Below are 25,123 nucleotides of genomic sequence, written 5' to 3'. Positions count from 1 at the left end.
GAGTATGCACTGTTTGATCAAGGTCAGGATTCAGGACCTGAGTTCTTCTTTCCCTTCCTTTACTCCCGATGATCATGCAGAGCCCAGGCTGTGCTCAGCAGTGAACGGTCAGGTTTACTCACTGTCTTTTTGAGTCTGAGAGTCTGGGAGCTGCAATGTTCAACCAAGATGCTGGAAAAGTAGTGTTTATTTGGATCTTTTGCAGGCATTGAAGTCCATGTTTTGCCAATGGAGTTGCCTTAAGACTAAGTGAAGAGCCGCATAATGGGGAAGGTGACAGGAAGGTGACACAAAACTAAAGTTGAAATTTTTTACGGGTTTAATTTGAAGCATATGGTGAAAAAAGTTAAAATTCATGACAAGTTCCTGTGCCATGGTTGCAATCTCATCTACTGGGAAAGTGAAGGATTTTTAGGATGCTGAGTTTCCTCTGCACTGCAGTGCCCTAAAGCTTCCAAATCAGTGTAGATCCTGAAAGCTGTGGGATTTTTAACAGGCAAGTTGTGTTAAGCTCTGGACTAAACTTGGGTTTTTCCCCATTGTTGCTTTCATCTTTCAATATTCAATTTCATTTACAAACAAACCTACAGTTTGTTTGTAAAGGCAAGTATCTTCTTTTCCATTTATCAATCAGTAGAATCCTTCCCATTGTTTCACTTATCTCTCAGTGCTAGTTTAATCTACCAGCAGACGCAGGGCTTGTTTGTAAAGACAAATCTTGTCATTCCTCTCAATCCCTCCTCTTTTATTTTTAATAATTGTCTTTACAAACTTTAATTATCATTGACTTAATTTTTTGTCCTTGGGTCTTTTTTGGTTTTGCAACTATTTGCAATGACATCAGTTTCTGTCCTTTTGTAGCCATCTCTGGATCAGTAGGCATGGCTGCTACCTGCATCCCTTTAATCACGCGTTGAGTAAGTTGTACTAAGCAAGGGATCATGCATGGTAAAAAGATAAGAGTTGCTACCACACATAAGAGAAAGAAAAGCATTTGTTTAACCTATAGTCTGTCACTGAGACACACAAAGCAGCCACACGCAGACAAGAGGTTTCGCAGAGCAGAGGTTTCTCCGTCCTGCTCAAAGCTGAGACAGGGCGGAGAGAGAGCCTCTTTGTTTTATTTCTTACTTTTTATACATTTGTGGGTCTAGCAGAAGACTGGCTTTTAGAGTTTTCACCTCTCAAGCCAACTGGCCAGACCAGCCGTCAGTTACAATTGTTTTCAGGTTAGAAATATGCAAACAAAGCACAGAGAATGAAAAACAAAGAATTTGTTTATGTTACATATGTGGGAAAAGTTAGAAAACTGCTCTTAATATCGTGCAGTAACTAAAAATCTGACTCCATTTGTGAAAATTCAAAAAGGCTATAAAAAACTCAGAAAAACCAGGGTAACAATAGTCCACCAGGTAACCATGAAAACATGTTCCATTCCCATCCTTTCCATGTTTGGACCAGTATATGCGCTAACTTTCTTATTTCTTTTTGTTATTTGTTTTACTAGTTTTCTATTGTTATCTATTTGCAAACAGCAGTTTGAGTCATTTAATTTACCACACACTCCTCTTTCTTCTGCTAATAAATAATCTAATACTATCTGATGTTGGAATATTGCATTTTTAAGCTCTCACATAAGGTTTCTACTTGCAGTTACATCTTAGATCTGTTTTTTTGGATCTGGACTAGAACTTATTAAAAAGGGTCTGAGTTCTATTCCGGTGCTGCCATTTCTACTGATAGTCACAGACAACATGTGTCCTACTTGTGGAATTATCTTGGGGGTAGCTTAAAAATAAAGGGTTAAAAAAACTTATCCTTTCCCACTGCTTTACAGCCTTCAAAATATTTTTGGTAATTATGGAAGGTACATCTTACCCAGCTACTATTAGTGAGCTTAACATGTGTTTGATTTTATCTGCCTTGATATCTGGAACAATCATAAGGAGGGCAATTGCGTGGCTAACAATCTAAACTTAAAGTCCAGTCACAAACACTTTTCCTCACATATGTGCTTCCTGTTCTATTTAGACAATAAATGCCTCTTTTAGAAGAATGAAGCCGCCATGGACTTCCTTCTTCATCTTAAAATTCTGTTCTATTATGGACCCCACTCAGGGTGCTAACCCACCATTTAGGTTCGACTGGGCTGGCCACCCATGGCCAGTCTTTAAATCTCCCTGACTCTCTGCAGACCTAACAATTGCTAAGGTTAAAGGTTTTTGCTACTTCTTCTCCTAAGGTTAAAAAATTATTTTCCTACTTTTGGCCTTAACCTAACTGACAATATAAAGGTAAGATTATTAAGAGAAACATTCTAATGGTCTAATCTAATCTTCTAACCTAATTTTCACTTTCATGTTGTCCTGTACAACACCTGTGGCGAGCAAAGGCACAGAAACAGCTTAACATAAAGAAACCAATGACAGCGAGGATTGGCTCCCAGTGACTGGATATCTGAGAAGAGGGATGCCCACACAAACCATTTCAGCAGGCAGTCTGTGGGTAGGCACATGAGGCTTCCCCCGATGTCAACGCACTGGCTACTGCTCCAGTCCACTCCTTTAGAGTGTCAGTTGTGGCTTCCCTTCCTTCTCTTCCAGCTGAGATGTCTAAATCTCCGGGGCCTCAGAGACCTTGACTCGAGTGTGGTGGGTCCACCCATGTTCTATTGTATTGATGGCTGTTTCTGTGGTCAGCAACACTTGGAAAGGTCCACGCCACTTAGCCACTAGTGGTGCTTCTTTCTACTCCTTAACTAGGGCTTAATTTCCTGGTGGGATGTTGTGAACAGCAAAGTCCAAAGGCAGGGTCTGTGCCAGCTGAGCTTCCTGTCAAAGAGATTTCACAAGAGACGGTATCCTGGCCACATATTGTTTTAAGTATACATCACTTATCTCTACCCCCTCCCCAGGCTGGGAATTGTAAGGGTAAGGAATTCTAAACATCAGTTCAAAGGGAGATAACTGAATATCTCCCCTGGGTCTAGCCCTTATCCCTGCGAAAGCTAGTGGCAAGAGCCGTACCCATGGCATCTTAGTTTCTATTACTAGCTTCAAAAGGTGTTTCTTTATTTCTCCATTCATCTTCTCTACTTTGCTGGAACTCTGGGGATGCCAGGGGGTGTGGAGATTCCATCTTATCCCTAGAGCAGTCATAACTCCTTGAAGAATTTTTCCTGTAAAATTAGATCCCCTATCTGAGTCTATTGCTTCTACAATCCCATATCTTGGAATTATTTGTTCTAAAAATACTTTAATAACCAATCCTGTAGTTGCTGAAATGGCATGAAATGCTTCTGGCCACCCTGTTAACTGACATACTATTACCAGAAGGTATTTAAACCTTGCCACTCGTGGTATTTCAGTGAAATCCACCTGGCATCTCTGGAAGGGACATATAGCCCAAGGCCTCCCTCCCCTGGCAAGTTTCTTTGTAACTCTGTTATTGGTTTTAGCACAAATCAAACAACCTTCAATAACTCGCTTTGCCAGGGTAAAAAGACCCACAGCAGCATATATTTTGAGGAAAGCTTCTGCCAGTCCTCGAGAGCCCTAATGGCTCCCTTCATGGAGTTGTTTTAATAAATGTAAGGCCAGAGCTTTTGGTATCCACTGTTTACTATCCCTTGTAAACCAATAACCCTGTTTTTCTTCTGCCCCACTCTTTTTAATTATCTCAAGTTCTCCTGGTGAAAAAGACAGTTTCTCTGGCAGTGATGTAGTTCCTGGGAGCAAGGGGAGGATCTTAGCAATTTCTGGCAACAGTGCAGCTTTTCAAGCTTCTTCATTAGCTAGTCGGTTTCCTATTGCCTCCTCTGAGTACTCTGCCTGGTGACCCTTAATGTCTATTATTGCTACCCTTGTTGGTTAAGTTCACCACTTCTAATAGGCCAGAGATTAAGTTCTCATGAACTAACTTCTTTCCCCTGCAGGTTAATAAACCTCTTTCTTCCTATAGTTTCCCAAATGCATGTATCACCCCATATGCATATTTAGAGTTAGTAAAACATTCACTGTCTTGTCCCGATATAATTCACAGGCTCTCACAAGCGCATACAGCTCTGCTGTCTGAGCTGACCAGGTGGGCTGTAACCTCCCCCCTTCATTTAATTGCTTTTTATTTAACAGAGTATCCTGTAAATCATTTCCCTTCTATCACCTTTGCAGACCCATCAATAAACACATTCTTTTTCTTCTTGTTCTTACTCAAAAGCAAAATACTGTTTACTACCTTCTGTATCGGACACCCCCAGAAAGCATCCTTTAAGTCCAGCACTGAATAATACTGGTGTGAAGAAGGGATCTGATTCAGGATTGTATAGGGATCCGGAACTGTGGGATGCCTTGCTTTGACAATTTCATTTATTATTCTTAAATCCTGCACCATTGTGTAGGTTCTATCTGGTTTCTTAACTGGCAGGGTAGGGGTGTTATAGGGAGACATGCAGGGCTCCAAAAGACCTGCTTTTAGCAGGGACTCAGTGACAGGCTGTAACCCCTTCTTTCCCTCCCTTGAAAGAGGGTATTGCTTTTTAGACACCACTTGTTCTGGTTGTTTCAAAGTAGTTTGGAGAGGCTCTATGTCTAGTTTTCCGTATTTTCCTGGGGCTGCCCACACTTCCGGATTTATTTCAGCACAAGCCTTCTCAGACATTTTACATAAAGATATCACAGTGTTGGACTCTGTGTCATTTTTTGCAATACTAATTTGCATTCCCACTTTAGCCATCACATCCCTTCTCAGTAAATTACAATCATAATTAATAACAAACAGGAATTCATGTATTTCAAACCTGCCCCCCACATCTATTAATAACAGTTGAATAAAGTACACTCGCTCATCCTTTCCACTCACTCCATGAATGACTAATGAGCTTTTTGATAATTCCCCCCCCCCGCCAGGTATAAAATTTAAAGTGGATCAAGAGGCCCCTGTATCTACCAGAAAACACACCTCCTCTTGACCTGGACCCACCTTAAAAGTTATCAAGGGTTCCTGAGTGGTGGGTCCGTGATATAACAGGAGACCCTGACACCCCTAACAATCCATTTGCATTATCCTCTGGACTTCCTCCTCCTGAGGGTCCAGCTGTTTCTGCAGACACCCCCTTTTCCAATGCCCTTCTGCCCGGCAGATAGCACACTGGTTCCTTCCCAACCGCTGTTTGGCTCGGCTCTCCCCTGCCGAGGAGGGAATGCCTCTGCCACTTCCCTGTGGCCGACCCTGTCCCCTCTGTCCCGGGGGACCCCTTGGACCCTGTTGTTTATTTTTCAGTGGCTGCAAAAACTCTGCCATCATCTTTGCTTTAGCCTTTACCTTTTCCTCATCCCTCCTTACATATATCTACTGTGTTTTTCTAACTAGTTCTTCTAGAGGCTTGTTCTGCCACTCTTCATCTTTCTGTACCCCTTTCCGTATGTCAGGCCAGGCCTTTGTAACAAATTGTACCTTCAACAGTGTGTCAAAGGCTGGTCCCTCTGGATCCATCCCCTCGTGCTTCTGCAAGGCCTCTCTAATCCTCTCTAACCAATGAGAGGGGCTTTCATGTTTTTCTTGTTCTATGGACATAGCCTTAGCTATGGTGTTAGTTCTGGGAACTGCTGATTTAATTGCCCTAATCAAATAAACACAGTAATCGCGGAGGTAAGCCAGACTGGTCTCTTCATTTGGGTTCCACTGAGGGTCCACCTGGGGGATGGCATCATCCATTGTAGGTACATTAGGTCCAGCCCCCCCCGCCCCTGCTGCTTGTGGATGTCCATCCTCCCGCAGCTGCCGAGCTTTCTGCAAAATCATTTGTTTCTCTGATGACCCAAATAAAATCCTCAGAAGAAAATCCCAATCCTTCCATGTATAATCCGCATTTCTTAAATATTCTTCTATATTTTCCCCCACTCCTATGGCATCATCCAAATATGGGGGTAATTTTTTTTCAACCCCCTTATATCCTGGGTAGTAAGTGGTACAATTACAAACCCAAACCCTCCCCCTTGACCCCCCAAGGGAATCTGGTGGACTGGCATCTGGCGTACCCCTATCTCTTGGGTCTGGGGGGCTTCTGGTATGCTCAATTGATTTCCTCTTCTAGTTCTTCGTGGTGGTATGATAGGCTGCTCCCTTCCCCCGACACCATTATTATTTTCAGGTGGGGCCATAGGAACAACATTCCCCTGATCCTTTTGCTCTGGGAGTTGAGGATACAGGGGACCTGCAGCTGGCAACACTGGAGGAAAAGACAGGGGAAGGTACTGAAGAACATCCCAATTCTCACCAGTTCCCCCTTTCTCCCTTTTTTTCCCTCTTCTCCCTTTTTCTTTAACACATAGATTTTTTTTGTTGCTTGTCTAAACCATATCAATCCACATTCCCTTTCAATCCATCCTTTCCAATTCTACTCTAAATACTTCAACAAAATTCTACACAAATAAATCCTATCTGTTCCATAAGGTGGCCACATAAGCCCCTTTGGAAACTTATACTCCGGCCACACAAAATAACAATATTTTACCATCATCTCCATAGTTACCTCTAGGTGAATGCATAGTCTGTCCCAAGACTTCAGCATTCTCCCCAAGGGACTCTCCAGGGGTATTACGGGATCGTCATCCCTTTTGCTGGGGCCCCTTCCTGGCTTTACCCTAGCAACCCTCCATGGGTGCTGTGTTTTACCTGTGCTACCCTCCATGGGTGCTGTGTCTCACCTGTGGTACCCTCCATGGATGCCCTCCCAGGTTTGCTCCCCGAAGATCCCATTTTACTCACTGGTGAGATTTTCAGTGGTCCTTCCCTGCGGACTCTTCATGGAGCCCCCGGTCCGCCACTCGTCTGTCTCGTGGACAGTATCGGGAACCCAATCCATCGCCCGGCGCTGGCCGCCACCAAGGGGAGCTGAACACCGAAACTGGGTCAGGCACGCCTTCAGCTCCGCTCGCTGCCCGCCTCCCCGGACGGTGGAAATATCCCGGACAAGACCCCCCAAATTGTTAGGAAAATTAATCCACGAACACCAGAGATTTATGTCCAAAAAGGAGACAGAAAAGTCCTTTTACTTTATTCGAATAACGGGAGAGGACATGGGGCATTTCCCCTGGGGTCTCTCAGTTTTTCAGAGGACGCAGCCTCCTTTTATCCTAATTTCCCGGACGCATTTCCCTCTCTCTTTCCCCATTGGCTGAGGTACTTGAGAGGTACAAACTTCCCCAAATGCCTAAGATTCCCCTTTTAATATATAACCCCCCTTAATTTTTAATTTTATGGGATTTATGGGTTTTTCCCCATTGTTGCTTTCATCTTTCAATATTCGATTCCATTTACAAACAAACCTACAGTTTGTTTGTAAAGGCAAGTATCTTCTTTTCCATTTATCAATCAGTAGAATCCTTCCCATTGTTTCACTCAGTTCTAGTTTTATCTACCAGCAGACCCAGGGCTTGTTTGTAAAGACAAATCTTGTCATTCCTCTCAAGAATATATATGAAATTGCATTTTAGAAGGCTTTTAATAAATACTGAATGCTGTGGCTATTACCCTTTTACATATTTTTAAAACGCTTAAAGCATCTGGAGTCCTTTGGTGATAATGAGGGGAATTAACCTAAACACCATTGGATAACAGGACTAACCGTGTAGATAAAGAAAAAAACACAGACTTTCAGATGGCAGAAACTGAGTTTTTCCTTTAAAAAGTGCCTAGAAGGCCAGAGCTCAAAAGAGAAGGAGATAAAAGTGACAGTTCTCTGAAGAAGACTACGTTTCCTTCATCCTTAAGAGCCCCCCAGAAACCACCACAGCAGAGTAAATGTCCAGAAGGGTGTGGAGTTACTTACCATATGAAGCGAGGATGGGCAGGGCCAGGGAAGGAAGATGTATGAGGCTGATTGTGCAATGTCATGCATATGTGATCTCAGAGAATAATAAGGGGGGCAAGCTTTCTAGTGTTCATGCATGCTTTTAGTGAAATTATTCCCCATGCATCTTGATGTTGATCAGATACATAATGCTCTAACAACTCTTATTAGTGGTGGAGTTTTTTCTGTCCCGGTTTCACTGGCTAAACCTCTTTTGGTCTCTGGGAATTTCTCTCAGAGAGGGAAGATATCGGGACTTTTGGGGACAGGATGGGGCTGGGTGCAGCGCAGCTCTCTCACTCTCAGGATCAGAAGGAGCACAGTCGAGCTGTTGCTTACTGCAGGGAGAGGTCACTGTCATCACTAGAGCCATCCTGGAGATCAGCCACAATCTGGTCGCGTGACCAGGAATACTGGGCTCTTTTTTTTTTCTTTTTATTTTTTTTTTCCCTGCCCCGCTGAGACATCCCACAGTTCCAGCTACCACTGTGGAGCTTCTGATACATCTCATCCACCAGCCTGGGACTCCTGCTCATTCCTGCCACTCCTGCTCTTCAGAGTCCTGCAGGGGCACTGAGATCAGACTGCTGTGGGGTTTTGTGAAGCAAAGCCTCTCCTCCATCCTGCCTGTCATGAGGTTCCTGGTTCTGTTTTGTTATGAATACTGTACTTGTTGTTTTGTTTGCCTTGTTATACATTCTAGTAAAGAACTGTTGTTCTTATCCCCATACATCTGCCTGAGAGCCCCTTTAATTTCAAAACTATAATAATTAGGAGGGATGGCTGGGGGTTACAGTCTCCATTCCTAGGGAGGCTTTGGCTTTCCCTGGCAGAGACCTGTCTTTCAAGCTAGGACAACAGTAGCCCAGTATTTCTTGCATAAGGAATAGCCTGGTTTTGTCCAGCTCTCCAGGCTGCTTTTATTCATCTCCTGTTAAGTTTTTTTTTATGTTAATGACCTTGTTTCTGCTGTAGAACTGTTTCTGAGCTGTCCCTTTGCTTATCAATATTTTAACTGTTTCACTTCTCAATCATGAAGACTCGGAATGTTACCCAGAGCAGTTTTGCTTACTGTGTCAGCACTGGGCAGACATTCCCATTGTCTTGTGACATCTCTCATGTGTCAGCTTCTCCAGACTGGGCACATCCTGTATCTGTCCCCATGGGCTGTGCAGTGGGGCTGTGCTGATGGACACCCTGCCTCCTCCAGGGCCAGCTGAGCTGGGCTGGTGCACAGGACAGGGATTCTGTGTTCAGTGTCACATTCTCAGGGATTTCACAGAAATGGAAATGGGATCTGCAGTGTGGTTTGCTGGGGCTGTGGTGTTTTGTGTGGTAACACATGCAAGGTGCTGGTTTTGTTTGCTGAGTCTTGTGGCATGTGAGGTTAAGAGGGATGATGCTCGTAGTGGTTTCACATTTACCAGTTTTGACCACTCCTGGCCAATGCACCAATTTGTATTGTTTTGAATGTCTTTTCTGCTGTGAGATAGGATCAGGAAAAAACCCAAATCTGGCCCATACTTAAAGGCATAAAGATAGATTTATTAACATACACTAAAAGAAGAAAATGAGAATCAAAATGAAACTTTCAAAACACTCCTCCCCACCAGCTCCTTTTCTTTCTCACAGACAATGTATAAAGACAAAACTAGGAGCTCTAGATTAGTACAACTTACAAAATTGTCTTTCATTCAGTCCTTTTAGAGGGAGAATCTTCTCCTGATTTGTTTTGATAACTTTTCACAAGAAAGAACAGTCTGCTTGTGGCTTTTAACTTTCACAAAAGCAGCCATCCAGGGGAAAATCTGCAGTTGTGAACCTCCCATATCATGTAGCCTTTCCCACAGCTACATATGGGCCATGGATTCATGCATACTGGAGTCATTTTCAAGACAAGCAGCTCCAAAGGCAAAGGATTTCTTCATCTCATGGAACAGAGATGTCTTTTCACTTCTTCTGGTGAAGATGGCTTTTTATCTCATCTCTCCCTTCAAACATCTCATGGGATCATAGGATCACAGCTACTAATTCAATATTCACTCAGTCAATTACAGATACTTTTGCTCAGTCTATCTCCCCAGTTCATATTTCCACAGTTTAAAGGAATATTCTAGTATATTACAGTCTGTTACCACAGCTCACAGAAAATCTTCAGCTGAAAATACCAAGGCATCTACTCATCTCTTCCACCTAAGAGGTCACTCATCCTTCACTGGCTTTGATATCTTCATATCGTCCTTTTACAAATCCCCAGTTTGGCCTTTTTGCTCACTTAGAAGAGGTTTGGAAGTTTCATGTGTGCAAGGAAAGAGTTAGTATCTTGCCCAGGTTCTTCTGTCTCTGGCGGTGGCTCAGAGTGTCAGATTTCAAAGCCACGTTGATGGGGGTGGGGAGAACTCACACAAAGAGATCAGAGGGGCCCCGGAAACAGCAGTCAGGAGTCTCAGCAGCCAGGATTGTGGATGCCTCATGCCCACCTCTGGTCTCATGGAGTAGGCCCGACCCAGCCCAGGCTTAGAGCTGCTCCCAGGGGTACCTGGGGGACATCTCCCTTGGTCCTAGACAGCGGCACCTGCAGCCTCTGGGGCCCGGGTGGGCCCAGTGAGGCCACCCAAGCTGCAGCTTTTTAGCGGCAGGATGTTAGTAGCCATGGCTTTCCCCTCTCCCACCAACATCCCCTTTCCCCGGGGATGCAGCATGGCCCCAACAGGCTTCTGCAACAGCAGAGCCCAGCCGGGCTGCATGCAGGCCCACGAGACCCGCGGCAGAGTAGAGCCAGCCTTCAGCTCCTGTTACCTCTCTCCAGGAAAGGAGGAAAAGGGAGGTTTGCAAAGATTCCTCTGATATTTAACCCTTTGTGTTCTCAGAGACATATCACTTTCTAATTGGTAAATCAAGCTGTCCGCTTCAAAGCCAGTCACTAATTGCTCTTTTGCTATAACTTTCTGAAAAAATAATTTTACCATGTCAAACTAACAAAATGCTGCATTGGATGTAGGGAATAAAATGGCTCTTCCAGGGCTTTCCTGTGAAAGTGGTTGGGACCATCAGTTTAAAGGATAAAGTGCATGAGCAGCATCAGGGGAAGAAAGGAGGTGAGGTTGTTCCTGTCCTTTCAAGGACTTCCACTGGGGAGTTGTGTCCAAAGGAGATGCTTGAGATCTGCCTCTGGACCTGAGCTGGTGATAGAAGTGACTCATTCAGGTTCTTCTGTGTTCGTGCTGGAACTCTTTCATGTTTCACCTGCTGTGATAGGATGACCTTAGGAAGCAGCCAGCCCTCCACCCATCTGTTCCTTCTCTGTCACACATAAGGAGGGGTGAAATACAGGACAAAAAATTGACAGATCGAGAGAAAGGCAGGGAGATCACTCACTCATTTCTCTCAGAGACAACCCAGAGCTGACATGGGGAAAAGGAATTTAATTTATTGCCTATTAAAAGTACAGAAGTATGATGAAAAACAAATGGAAAGCTTGAACCTGCCTCCACCATCCTTCATCCCAGGTTCAGCTTCCATCCCTCATCCTCAGTTCCTCCACCTCCTCCCCTGTTACAGTGTGTTAATTTGGTTTATATTGTGTTTCATTTTTATATTGGGTTTGTAATGTTTTCCCCTGTTCCCCGTGGTAACTGTACCACATGGTTTGTCCCTGCTGGGCAGTGCCCATCCTCCTACACTGGAATGTAACCCAACTCTGTTCCACTCCCACCTTATCCCTGAATGGTAGTGGCTTGTCTCTGCCTCTAGGCCTTTCCCCCCTGGGTAAAAGCCCGGGGAGAGGGCGGGGCAGGCTGTTTCACCTGGGAACAGGAACAAGGAAGGAGTTAGCTGCTGGCTCTGGACTTGCCAAGGGGATGGAACCCAAATAATGCCTTGATTTTCCCCCAGAAAGAGGAGACTGTCTTTTTGCTATCTATGGTTGTCTGGATGTCTCAAAAGAACTCCCTCAGCTGGTGCCCAAACATGGGGCTCAAAGGCACAAGGAGCTCCCAGAAAGCTAGAAGAACCACGCGTGGAGCACGTGGCTGAGGAACCTCACGCAGGCATGTGAGTCCCGAAACGTAGCCCACCCACGCAGAGACTCAGACCCCTCAGGCTTGGCGTTCACTGTGGAGTCTCTGAAACACAGGATTCCACAGGCCAGGGCTGTAGTTTTTTCCTTTGGACTTAAAAAACCCATTGGAGTGCTGCAAAGAAGCCCCCCGAACAGCAGGCTGCTCCCAGAGAAGGTGACCACATGTTCGTGGAAAGCTGACCCTGGGAACCGAGACTGGAAGCTCTTTTTGCACCAAAAGGGTCAGTCTCAGGCTAAAGGAGTGATTGGGAAAGAAAGACTCACCTGAACGCTGGATGTTTGGTAAGTATTATCACTTTGAGATCTAAGGGAAAATCTTATTCAGAGGCATTGTTCCTTAGGGAAAAGGGTTTTTTCCTTTGGGGGAATGTTTTTGCTTTCAGAGTAAACCTTCAGGGTTCTGTGATACCACATTTGGTTTTGGCAGTCCAGGGGGTTGAAAAGGTAACTGTTTCCCTTCTGGGCTTTTTTCTCTCCAGCAAGGTTTTTTTTTCCCTTTCCGTTTTTCAGTCACAGTTAAAGGGGACACAGAAACTTAAAATCTGAGCCAAAAATGAGTGCTAGGCTGTCTGGGTCTCAAAAAAGAGTCTATTACCAAATTTTAAGTGCCTTGGATGATGGGGGGACCCATTGTTCAAAGAAACAGCTGAAAAAAATTAATTGAGTGGTTGTTTTCTCAGTTTCCACATGCATCATTAGAGCAAATAAGCTCCCCAGAATTTTGGGAAACTGCTGCAAAAAAATTGTCTCAATCAAGCTCCCCTAATGATAAGGAAAAAGCAAATTTTTCTCTTTGGAGCTTTCAAATTTTATTTGCATTGCAGAAACAAAATGAAACACAATATAAACGAAATTAACACACTTAACACTCCCCCCCACGGCAGCAAAGGGGCATTTAGAATAGGGGTTGCAGTCACCCCTTAACAAGTAGTCTCCTCTACTCCCTCCTCATGTTGTTTCTCTGATCGAGAGCAAAGCCTGTTACCTCGGTGTTCCACTGAGCTGGAGTGCGCTGGGAAAAGGCAATCTCATCTCAAAGTCGAAGTAGGCCAGGAGAACAGTGACAAAGAGCAGGGAATCCTGTCCTTGCAGGCAGTGGGACAGAGAGGACACACAGGGCTGGCGTGGCAAGGGGGCTCTGCACCCCCTGCGCTCCCTGGGCTGTTCGTGCCTCACTGTTTGTGCATCAGTGACCACCTCTGGTGAGTGACAGGGGTCAGCATGTTCACACAGAGCTATCAGCCCCTGCCAGACTGTGTATGATTATGATGGGTTGGCACAATTTTGTTTTCTAGTTATGGAAAAATTGAGATGTTTTTTCCCTGCCCTGACAATGCAGTGGTTTGGGGGGAAGGACAGGCACCTATCAAAAAGCTGGCTGGGATATTGGCAGCTAGATTGACCGATGGGAGGTGTCGATGCGACTTCGGAAGGAACATTTAAAACTAATCTGCTGCTGATTGCGCTCTCTCGCTTTGGAAATCAGCCATGAGGTAACATTGTGGGTGGTGGGTGGCCCCAGGTCGGGTACTGCTGCCACTCTGGGCAGCCGGGCTGGGCTCAGCCGGGCCTCCGAGGGCCGCTGCCTGCACCCGGAGCAGTCTGGGCCGGTTGAGCCCCTTTCCCTTGCTTGCTGGTAGGGAAAAGAGACGGCTGCAATTCAGCAGTGCGGGCCATGTGCTCAGACCATGGCAGAAGGGGCCAAAACATGGCCCAGCTTAATCACTGCTGGCAGTGGAGAAAGATAGCCTGCAGCTTCATAACAACTCTGAGCCGAGCTACCCTAGATGAGACCGAGGGGTGGAATAAAGGACATCTACCAGCTTCCTCCATCAGCACACCTTTGCATTTTTCTTCAGCTCTTGCAGCCCGGTGCTTGCATGTGGCCTTTGCAAGCCCAGGCAGATTCGACCCTTTCTTAGCAACATGGAACTTTTAAAGAACAATTCTTCCTTAAAGGAAAGGAGAAAGAAAAACAGAAGGTACATAAAAACTGCATAAAGACTGCATGAAGACAGTTAGATTAGAAGTGAAAGAACTAATAATATTGGAATAGGATTGAAGTAGTGGACATTTTAACTGGACTTTTCTAAGGTAAATTATGGAGAAATGAACTGTTCTTTGCAGCATCTTAGTATTGTTGGGTAGAATGCTATTTGAATCAAAATTAAGGACGGATGTAATTGAGATTTATTTGGGAACTTTAAATCCCCCGCTCCTGGGTTAAAAGGAGGTCTCAGCCTTTGAGACAAAGATGATTTTTGACTAGAAGTATTTGGAAAGAGTACCCCAGATACACTGAGAATCTATTGCTGATAGATGTCCTGGTTTGGGACAAATTTGGGAGAAAACCCCTGTATAGGATCCCTCTAAGGAAGCAAACCCAAGTGGCCCCTCCCTCCAACCAGTCCAGAAAAAAAAAACAAAAAAACAAACCCCTTTGGAGGAAAGTGGAAAAAACTATTTTACTAAACAAATGAAGTGCATACAAGTATAAAGAATGAATAATATGAAACAATAAAACCTCTCCTTCTGAAGTGAGATGGCAAATTGAGAAAGTCCTTGCCGTGGGTGTAGCTCGGCTCTCTCTCAGTCTCTCCTCAGTCCCAGTCTCTCCGGCGCTGCTGGAAAATGCCGAGGTCCAGGCCCCGGTGGGCCGCAGGTGCAGCCCCCAGTGCTCCCCTGGGTTTTCAGTCCAGAGCAGGTTTAAACAGTTCCAAGAAAAAGGAAAAAAAAAAACAGTCCAGGGAACTTCTCTGCCCTAGCTAGCTGAAACTAACTAAAAGCAAAACAAGATCTCTGTCCTGCAGTCTCTCCAAGCCTCCGCCGAACACCCCATCCGCAGCAGAATGTGGAGGAGTCAGGCAGTTTTCTCAAAACAAACTCCGCGCTTCTCCTTGCTCTTAGAACCAGTCTTAAAGGCACAGGACTCAATATACAGCACAAACAGAACAGACGATTGGGGATACAAGCATCATAAAGTTACCCTAGGACAATAGAACATCACAGTCTGTGAAAACTCTGGGCAGCAGCAGATGTGTGACATTGAGAGCACTGGACTGTTTTGTCTTGTGGCAAACATCTTCATAAACAATCTTAGAAAGACTCTTCTCCTAAAGTAATGAGTGATTATGTCTAAAGAGTGAAACTGACTGAAAATCCTAAGTTGTGTCTTTCTATGTTGTTCAATAAGAAAGTTAATAGTTTGTAAGAGGAAAAAAAGTGTGTTTTACAGTGTCATTCTGTTATAGTTTAAGTTTTCTTTTTCTCAACTTTCTTTTTTTTCTTTCATTCTTTTAGTGTATGTTAATAAAACTATTTTTGTCCATATTTAAGCTTAAGCCTGCTTTAGTTTTTTTTTCTCCTAATCTCTCCCTCCCACAAAAAGATAATAAATACTAAACCCCCTATATTATTTGGTGTTTCTGCCCAGTTTTATTAAATTAAAACCATTACACTGTGATTCAGCCCTTAATATATTACACAGCGCAAGGTCACAGCAGAAAGAAAGGTAAACCAAAATAGAGATATATTTGTTTATTGCAGCCATTTCATTCAGTGAATACCGAAACATTTATGGCAGGTTTGTGTATTGTCAGTCCTTTTTTTGCAGCCGGTTTGTGTACCAGTGTTGCATATTTTCCTGTTCCATTAAGAGTATGGATATTTGGCAGAAAATAAAACCCTTGCTGTTCCTCAGAGATCAAAGGGCCGGGGTGCAGCGCAGCTTAATTTCTGATTATCACAAATTCAACAGGTAAATCTTGTCATGTTCAGTAAGAACTTTTACAGTCACAAAATCACAAATAGTGCATTTTATGGTAGAAATACAAATTTGGAATTGCCACTAATAAACACATTCAGTGGATTACTTCTAAATATATTAAAAAGAAAAATCAGCAATGGGTAATTCATGAGGCTCAAGTTTACCATCAGTTAGACCTATAAACAGAATTTCACCAGGCTACAGTCGGACAGTGTCAGAAGAGCCAATCTTAACAAAGAGGTGTTCCCTGCTTTGGGGAGGAGAGCAAAGCAATCCCGTTGTCCTGCACAGTGCGGGTCATATTCTCATCCTCTGCCAGGGAGGATGTCAAGTGCTAAATCTATACTTTTGGGAGGAGTGCAGGTGAGGCTGCAGTCAAACTCCCCTATTGCTGCCATTGTAAATGGTGGTGGGCAGCCAGCTGATATGGAAAGGAGGGATACCAAGGGTGCTGATTGCAAACGCTGTGAGAGTTGGGCAGGGACTGAACATTTAATGAGCATCATTCCCTCTTCCACCTGGCTCAGGCAGAGGTAAAGGGGCTCTGCCTGATAATCCATCACCCCACCATCAGGCTCTCATGTTCACATTAATCCCTTCAGCCCACAGTGTGTTAGGCCTCATTCTTGCAATCAGGGCTAAATGACTTTGTTAATAACAAAAATATATCTCAAAGATTTCACTAAATCTAAATACAATAAAGATGTATTTAACTCTCAGTAATTTTGCTCAAAAAATATGAATCACATTTTCTTAACCTAGATGTTGAAGAGTGAACATCAGTATCATCTACAATGCCTGGAGAGCTGCATTAGAAATTCAATTATTTCTTTTCTACAGTGAAAGATCAACATTTTGCACAGGCTCGCACTTTTATCACAGCTCCTACTTCATTAAAAACTTGCACTTCACACAGGAGAGAATCTTTAGCAGTGCCTTTTCCAGCTTGGGATTGCTGAAAATCAGAATAAGTGAATGGATACCAGGATAAGCATGCTGAATTATGTAAACAGTAAATATTGCCTGACTAGTGTACTTTGTTGAATAAACTAGAGTCAAGATCAAAGATACAAAGTTGATGCTGTACATCACTAAGAAGGAGAGAATTGATTTCATGGCTTTGGTGTGGGCTTCCGTGCTGAGGTCCTTCATGGAGTTTGTCTGCATCTTGCATTTGTGTCTCCAGAGAGAAAAGAGAAGAAAAACAGCAGAGAAGATGACCACCATGAATGATGTGGTATGTAAAAAGCCAGTAAGAAAAAAAATAGGGTAAAAATGTTCCTCTGTTCGGATAGTTTCTTTCCAAAATTTTCTAAGGCAGGTGAAATTGTGGTTTTTACAGACAGCTTTATCAATAGTGTTGTAGACAAGAATTCCAACAGTCAGGGAGAAAATCACTGACCCGAACAAAAGCCATGACACCATCCTATCAATCTTTACTTTCAGGTAGATGAAGAAACTGTTCCTGAAATTGGCAATTTTTATGCAATAAAAAACACAAAGACAGGCTGAAAACCACAAGTTGGAACAATTAAAAATGGAATAAGCACCTTGAACTAGCTGCAGTATAGGATGAACCAGAAGGCAATAGGGATAAATTTCTGAGAGAAAGGCATATATCCATGAGAAGCACAAAAAGCAAAACCTGGAGAGTCCCAACAGCAGCAAGATCTTCTCATTTGAGTTCAGGGTTTTCTTTTTGATCCAGCCAATGCAAAGCACAGAAACAATGAAAGCATTTATCCACATGCCAGCAAACGCCTCCAGGGTGGTGATGGCCAAAGTTGTGGCCCCATAGGAGGTGACATTGTATAACTGTGGAGAGTAACAAGCTTCCATGCTGCGAGCTGGGGAGCAGAGCTGTGCTGGCCAAGGGGGCTGTGGCAGCAGTGCCTGAGGCAGGGCAGTGCCTGCTGTTGGTGGAGTGTCAGGGATGAGGAGCAAGAGGAGCTTTATAGAGCTGCTGCTGCTGCTGGTGCTGGGGGGGATTTTGGTGCCGCTGCTCTGGGGAGCAGGGCAGGTGCAGGGATGTAAATGTGCTGGGTATCCTCTTACCCGGGGCCAGTGTCACTCTTGACTATTTGAATGTGGGTTCAGTGGGGCTGTGTTGGGTAACACAAACAGCAGAGGTGTTTTTCTGCAGTAGAGAGTGTTTTGCTTTTTTGACTGATCCCTTTCTGATCAGTGTCAGCTTCAGGACCTGAGTGCTTGTGTCCCTATGTGTTACCTGTGATGACCAAGTTGGTTTTGGCTATATTCACTCAAAGCTAGTATTCCCTGTGCTAGGTTGTGATATTGATAGAGAGCAGAGGACTCCCTGAAGAAAAAATTAATTTCCTGATTATGCCTGTTGTCTGCTTGATGCTTTAATTTGATTTTCCTCTGGTTTTGGTGACAGAACAGATAACATGGTTGAGGATTTTTGGTTTTTGTTTACTTCTTTCTTTCCTCTTCTCACCAAAGGTTTGTGAGGAGAAAGGAAGTTCTTTCTATTACAACAGGTTTGAAGATGCAGTGTCTGTGCTGGGACTGTGCCTGTACAGGGGCCTAAATTGAAAATGTTACTCCAGCAGGACCATACTGTGGCTGGGGTTTGGGCTCAGCTCTGCTTGAGGAGTCTGGGGCCTTAAAAAAATAGCAGAATCTCCAGTGCTGGATTTTCAAACCAGGAGGATATGGATCAGGTACTTGAAATATGTGTCTGCTTCTGCTTCCCATTGTGAAAAACGCCAATCACTTGTTTTAAAATTTTAAAAGTTTAATAGTAAATAAGATGGTTATAAAAATAGAATTAGGGTAAAAAAATTGAACAATTAGAGTTAGGACAATATGAGACAATAAAAACCAAAGTTACAGACGTCTAGGTGCTTCCCTGAGCAAAATGCTGCGGAGAAAGACCCTGTTAACAAAGAATTATCTCTTAAAAGCAATAGCCTGTTGAATATTCATACATTCCATACATAAGGCATAAATTCCATTCAAACAAAGAATGGTTAGTATCACTTTTTTCCTTTAATCTCTATGGCATCCTCAAGGCCGACAGAGGCAGGAGGAGTTGGTCTCTTCTGATAAGGAAGCAGCAAACCCTTTTTTCTCTGAAAGATTTATGTTTTCCTGTGGTTGGTACATAAAAACTACATTTTAACTACAAAACTACATTTACCATACTATCAAACTATTAATACAACATTAACAATTAATACAACATAATGCATATAGTAAATATCTTGCGTAGAGCCATATAATATGCATTTTTCACACTATCAATCCCCTCCAGCATCTCAAGAAGGACAAGATTGTATCCAAAACCCCATGTGCACATTTCAGATGCCCTTGTGTAACTCAGGTGGCACCAGACCCTGGCATTTATGCATCTGGATGAACACACAGCTGTATTGGGATCTGAATCACACTGCACACAGACTGAATTGTTTCCATCAGAGCTTGATGGAAAGGCCAAACTTCTTCTCTCTCCATCATCTGTTTCCTTCTCCTTTTATGACATGGGGAATCCTAAATGATACATAAAGCATATGACATGGTGCAGCAGCTCATCTGTGTGGAACTGCTGGCTTTACTCCCTGCTCTCAGCTGGAACAGTATTTCACTGATAGGACAGAGCTGCTTTATTTAAACAAAAACAAAAACAAAAACAAAACAACAAACAAACAAACAAACAAAAAAAAAAAAAAAAAAAAAAAAAAAAAAAAAAAAAGAAAAAAAGAGGCGTGCGTTTTCCTGATATTGTATGGTGTTTCTGACAGAGATTCCTGAATCCCAAGTGCCTGCAAAATCCGAGCCAAGCAGGAGGAGGAAAAGGTTTGTCTTCTCTTGGGCAAGATTTCCACTTGGAATGTCCATGTCTGGATCCAGGCAGTGCTGGGGCCCTGGGGGGGGTCCCTGTGAGGGGAGGTTTGGGCTGCACCATGCTGGATACACTGTGGTGTTTTCTCAAGCGTTGATGGCAGCAAGGTTTGACCAGACCAAGACAAAACCTCTGACCCTGCAGATGGGCCCCTGTGAGTGCAGCTGTGTCTGTGCTGTACAGGTGGAGAGCAGGAGCTGCCACAGGACAGTCCCAGAGAGAGGAATCACCCTTAGACCAGACAGATGAAGACTGGGATCTCCCAAAATAAGAGCTTGAGAGAAACCCACACCCTGCTTTCAGGAGAACTGCACAGCCTCTACTCAAAAGAAAAATGGGAACAAAAAGGGGCAAGCAGTAATGTGTCATGTCTCTTTGGTATCCACTGGTGGTGCCTCTCTCTTTTTTCGGTAGTGGGGTTGTGGTGGTGCTTCCCCCTCCCCTTTTCAGGCCTTGATCTGAGAAATGCTCGTCAGGCCTCGGCCTTGATGAGCAGCACCTGGGCCCAGCTACTCTTGAGCTTATCACAACTATTGTCTTCTCCCAGGAGCTGCTGCTGCCTAATGAGATCCTGAGGGGTTTTTATGAACAGCCTAAGAAATTACTTTTTTTTACCTGAATGGCATAACATCCTGTGTCTTACACTTTCAAAGAAAGAGTGTCGAACCAAAGCGCAGCCAGGATGAAACATTGTAATGACTAAAGCCCACTTTCTTGCAGCGCTATGAACAAAAATGAGGGTCCAAAATTAGACCCTTTGAGCTCTCCTAGCCCCTAACAGGCTGTTACCAGTGGAGCCTCTCACAGCTGGGAACTCCCAAATTAGCTGTACCTGGAGGATCTCAGAACAGCAACCTGGGCTGATCCCCCCACTCCTTGAGTCTCAACCCTTGCCTGGTGATGACATGTAAAGTCATCCAAAGTGAATATTTCACTGCCTTTGAAGGGAATTTTTCACACATTTCTTACAGTCATTTGCACTGACTCTTTCTGTCTGTGTGCATACACATGTCAATATGCTTTGGCAAATATGGGAAAAATGCTGGTCTCTTAGATGTTTAATATCTTAGATATTTAAGTACCTTAGGCCTGTAAATAAGTTTAATATAAGCTAAAAGCTAAGTTAAATGCTGTTAAGTGTTATTCCTTTGCTAAATTGTGAATTTTAAGATGCAAGCTAAGTACTTTTGAGAGCTGTTAAGCTCTGAACCTTTGTATTCCTTTTTATCCTTGCCCTTTCTATCATTTTGTCACACACACGTAAACACACACATACACATGCACACACACACACAGATAGTCCTTGGTTCATTTCTGTTTTGATCTATGGGACTTTTTTCCTGTGGTTTTTGTTGTTGTTGTTGTTTTGTTTTGTTTTTTTTTTCCCCCTTGGTGTGCCTTAACTATCTAGTAAGTAGTAGAGTGAATCTTGCCAACACACTTCATCATATTCTTGCTTATTATTAAATCTGTTTTTTACAGACACGCTTGCCAGTGATTTTTGAAGTGATCTCAAACACCCATTTGTAACAGGACTGCTGTGGTGGTGGGCAGCTGCAGTTGCTTCTTCTGGCTGAAGGGGAGATGTTGATGTTGGTGCTTTCTCTGGACACATGGGTCTAACAGGCTGTAACTCCCATTCCTGGCCCTGCAACAGGGAACAGGTGCTCAGCACTTCTTTCATGTCTCTCTGACTTCCAAGAGTGTTGGAGCACTGCCTTGTTTTCAGCAGTGCCCCCAGCCCCTTTAATGTCTCTGCTCAGGGGAATCCAGAACATCCTGAGCTTTAGCTCCTCCCTTGTCTGAGGGAGGCCTCAGATGTTGGGTCTCTACCCCTGGCAGATATTTTCCTACTGGGAGAACAGGAGGCCAAACAAACCCTGCCAAGAATGGATGAAATATGCACCACTGGCACCAGGCATAAGGTAAGATGTCCCTCTGTGCCCGAGCTGGTGACAGAAATGAACAAATAAGATTCTGCTCTGTTCATGCTGGAATTATTTCATGTTCAGGGAATGTGCTGTGGTTTGTTGAGTTTGGGCATGTGCCATGCTCTCATCCACCTGCTCCTTTAGTTTTGCTCCACAATAGGCCATGGTGGAATAGAAGGTGAGAGGAATGATAAGATTTGTCTTTACAAACAAGCCCTGGTTCTGCTGGTAGGTAAAACCAGCAATGGGAAGGATTATACTGGTTGATGAACGGAAAAGAAGATATTTGCCTTTACAAACAAACCTACAGTTTGTTTGTAAATTAAATTGAATATTGAAAGATGAAAGTAATAATGGGGAAAACACATAAATCCCATAAGAATTAAAAAGTAGGGGGGTTATAGATTAAAAGGGGAATCTTAGGTCTTTGGCATTTTGGGAAGTCTGAACCTCTCAATCACCTCAGCCAATGGGGAAAGAGAGGGAAATGTAACTGGGAAATTTGGATAAAAAGGAGTCTGCATTCTCTGAAAATTTGTAGGACCCCAGGGGCAATGCCCCACGGCCTCTCCCTTTATTCGAATAAAGTAAAAGGACTCCTCTGTCTTCTTTTTGGACATCAACCTTTGGTGTTCATGGATTAATTTTCCTAACAAAGGTGTTACTGTCATGGAGGAAACAGACTTGAGTTGAGAAAAATGAATTTAGTTTATTGGCTATTGATAAGAGAGTAGCATAATGAGGAACAAACACAAAACTAGAGCCCTTTGTCTTCCCCTCTTCATCTTCATGAATTGAAATTCACTCCTTCATTCCTGGCTTCTCCACCTCCTCTGCCAGAGTTGCGTGGGGGGGTGGGGAGTGAGGGTTGCAGTTGGTCCATAAAGTGTTTCTCTTCCACTCCTTCCTCCTCACTTTCTTCCTTGCTCAAGTGTGGATTCCATCCGTGGGCTGCAGTCCTTCAGAATCAGGCAACTCCGACATGGGTTCTCCATAGGTTGCAGTCATTCAAGTTGCACCCACCCCACCCAGTTTCACAAGTGAAAATATTGCAAAAAACAGAGACACAGCAAAAAGAAATGTGAACCCAAACACAAATAAACATGATGCTAAGTTCAGTAATTTTTCAATCAGCAAATGCCAAAGCATTTGAGGAAGATTTGCAGTACTCTTATTGCCCCTTTGCATCCAGCCCACGTACCAGGTCTAAATGGATTTATTATTGACAAGAATTGAACTCAAAGAATTACCTGAACGAATTACCTAAATTACTTAAATGAACTGCTAACAATAATCTAAGTCATACTAATTTGGTCCAAAGAATTTGAATTATTTATTCTTAACTTTGGCAGTAAAGAGAGAACATCTGTATTATCTACCTGGATGTTTTCATTAGAGATAAATTGACATGTGTCTTATAATGAAATATCCAGATTTTTGCATGGGTTCCAGCTTTTATTACATTTCCTACCTCATGCAAACCTTGCACTTGACACAGGACAGAATCCTTATCAGTGTCTTTTTCAGCTTAGGATTGCTGAAAATCAGAAAAAGGGAATGAACACCTGGAAAAGCATACAGAAAGGCAAAAATAAAAAAAGCCATGTGATTTTCTTTCTTCCTTGAATAAATTAGTGTCAAAATAAAAAATATAAAGTTAATGCTGTACATTACTAAGAAGGAGAGAATAGATTTCATGGCTTTGATGTGGGCATCCATGCTAAGGCTGTTCATGGAGTTTGTCTGCATCTTGCATTTGTGTCTCCAGAGAGAAAAGAGAAGGAAAAGAGCAGAAAAAATGACTGCTGTTAATGAAGTGCAAAATATAAATCCTGTGAAAAAAAAAATAGGCACTAAATGTTCATCTACTCTGATAATGTGTTTCAGATAATATCCTTGACTGCTGTAATTGCGATTGCTGCACTGAGTTTCATTAGAGATGTGGTAGACAAGAATGCTGAAAATAAAGGCCAAAAGCACAGATGCCAACAGGAGCCAGGGCACCATCCTGTCAATTTTTACTTTCAGGTAGATGAAGAACCTGTTCCTGAAGTTGGCAATTTTTATGCAATAAAAAACACAAAGACAGGCTGAAACGCATATGTTTGAACAATCAAAAAAGCTCTGAATACCTGCAAGAGATTCAAGTAGGAGAGGAACACAAGAGCAATAGGGATGTATTATTAAAAGAAATGAATACACCCATGAGATACCTAAATACCAAGACCTGGAGCAGCCCAGCAGCAGCAAGATCTTCTCATTTGAGTTCATGGTTTTCTTTTTGATCCAGCCAATGCAAAGCACAGAAACAATGAAAGCATTTATCCACATGCCAGCAAACGCCTCCAGGGTGATGATGGCCAAAGCTGTGTCCCCATATGAAGTGACATTGTATTCCTGTGGAGAGTGACAAGCTTCCATGCTGCGAGCTGGGGAGCAGAGCTGTGCTGGCCAAGGGGGCTGTGGCAGCAGTGCCTGAGGCAGGGCAGTGCCTGCTGTTGGTGGAGTGTCAGGGATGAGGAGCAAGAGGAGCTTTATAGAGCTGCTGCTGCTGCTGCTGCTGGGGGGAATTTTTGTGCCACTGCTTTGGGGAGCAGGGCAGGTGCAGGGATGTAAATGTGCTGGGTATCCTCTTACCCGGGGCCAGTGTCACTCTTGACTATTTGAATGTGGGTTCAGGGGGGCTATGTTGGGTGACACAAACAGCGGAGATGTTTTCCTGCAGTGGAGCGTGTTTTGCTTTAGAAACTGATCCCTGTTTGCTCAGTGTCAGCCTCTGGACCTGGGTTCTGTCCTTTTGTCAGCTCTGATGATCATGCAGAGCACTGTCTGTGCTCTGCAGGGAACGGTCAAGGGACTTCTTGTCCTTTTGAGTCTGAGAATCTGGGAGCTGCAATGTTCAACCAAGATGCTGAAAGAGTGGATTTTATTTGGATCCTTCAAAGGCATTAAAAACCCACGTTTGCTTTACCAATGGCATTGCCTTAAGAGTAAGTAAAGAGGCACATAGTGGGACTGGTGACAGGAGACACCAAAAGTAAACCTGGAATTTTTTACAGCTTTAATTTGGAGCATATGGAAGAAAAGGGTAAAAATTGGGACAAGTCCCTATGCCAGGGTTCCAATCTCATGTGCTTGGGAAAGTGAAGGCTTTTAGGATGGCGCCATGCTGTTTCCTCCACACTGTAGTGCCCTAAAGCTTCTAAATTAATGTAGATCCTAAAAGCTGTGAGTATTTTAAGAGGCAAGTTGTGTAGAGTTCTGTAGGACATGGACTGTCCATGCCCTTTGGGTTAGGGCAGGACCTGGCACATTGGGCCTTGCACATCAGGACCACAGTAACCAAGGTGATCTCATTTGATGCTGTGGAAGAACTAGGAAAAATGAAACCCCAAGAAAGAGCTGTATGGCTACAGGAAATGGGCCATCAGCATTTTCTCTCTTCAGAATGATGATAACCATATTTTCTGTGGGATATAAGTGCCAGCAGTATATTACGTGAATATTCATATCACAGCTTCCTAGTTGCATTTTTTTTACAATCATAAGGACTTGGAATGTGACCCAGAGCAGTTTTCCATATTGTGCCAGCACTGGGCAGTCATTCCCATTGACTTCTGACATCTCTTGT

General features: G+C 43.6%; 2 protein-coding genes across 2 annotated transcripts; both read right to left on the bottom strand.

Annotated features, from left to right (window-relative positions):
- Positions 1-16,581: 16,581 nt before the first annotated feature.
- Positions 16,582-17,535, bottom strand: LOC120750665 (taste receptor type 2 member 7-like). The gene has a single exon (XM_040059589.1). It carries the CDS (start codon positions 17,533-17,535, stop codon positions 16,582-16,584), a length of 954 nt encoding a protein of 317 aa, XP_039915523.1.
- Positions 17,536-22,959: 5,424 nt separating this feature from the next.
- LOC120750645 (taste receptor type 2 member 110-like) lies at positions 22,960-23,913 on the bottom strand. Its single transcript, XM_040059559.1, has one exon. It carries the CDS (start codon positions 23,911-23,913, stop codon positions 22,960-22,962), a length of 954 nt encoding a protein of 317 aa, XP_039915493.1.
- Between the last annotated feature and the right edge of the window lie 1,210 nt (positions 23,914-25,123).

Source organism: Hirundo rustica, chromosome 3 (genome assembly GCF_015227805.2).
Source record: "Hirundo rustica isolate bHirRus1 chromosome 3, bHirRus1.pri.v3, whole genome shotgun sequence".
Classification (NCBI taxonomy): Eukaryota; Metazoa; Chordata; class Aves; order Passeriformes; family Hirundinidae; genus Hirundo; species Hirundo rustica.
This window is presented reverse-complemented; position numbering and strand designations above follow the sequence as displayed.

Coding starts and splice junctions, on each gene's coding strand:
- LOC120750665 (XM_040059589.1), bottom strand. CDS start 17,535: ATGGAAGCTTGTTACTCTCCACAGTTATACAATGTCACCTCCTATGGG.
- LOC120750645 (XM_040059559.1), bottom strand. CDS start 23,913: ATGGAAGCTTGTCACTCTCCACAGGAATACAATGTCACTTCATATGGG.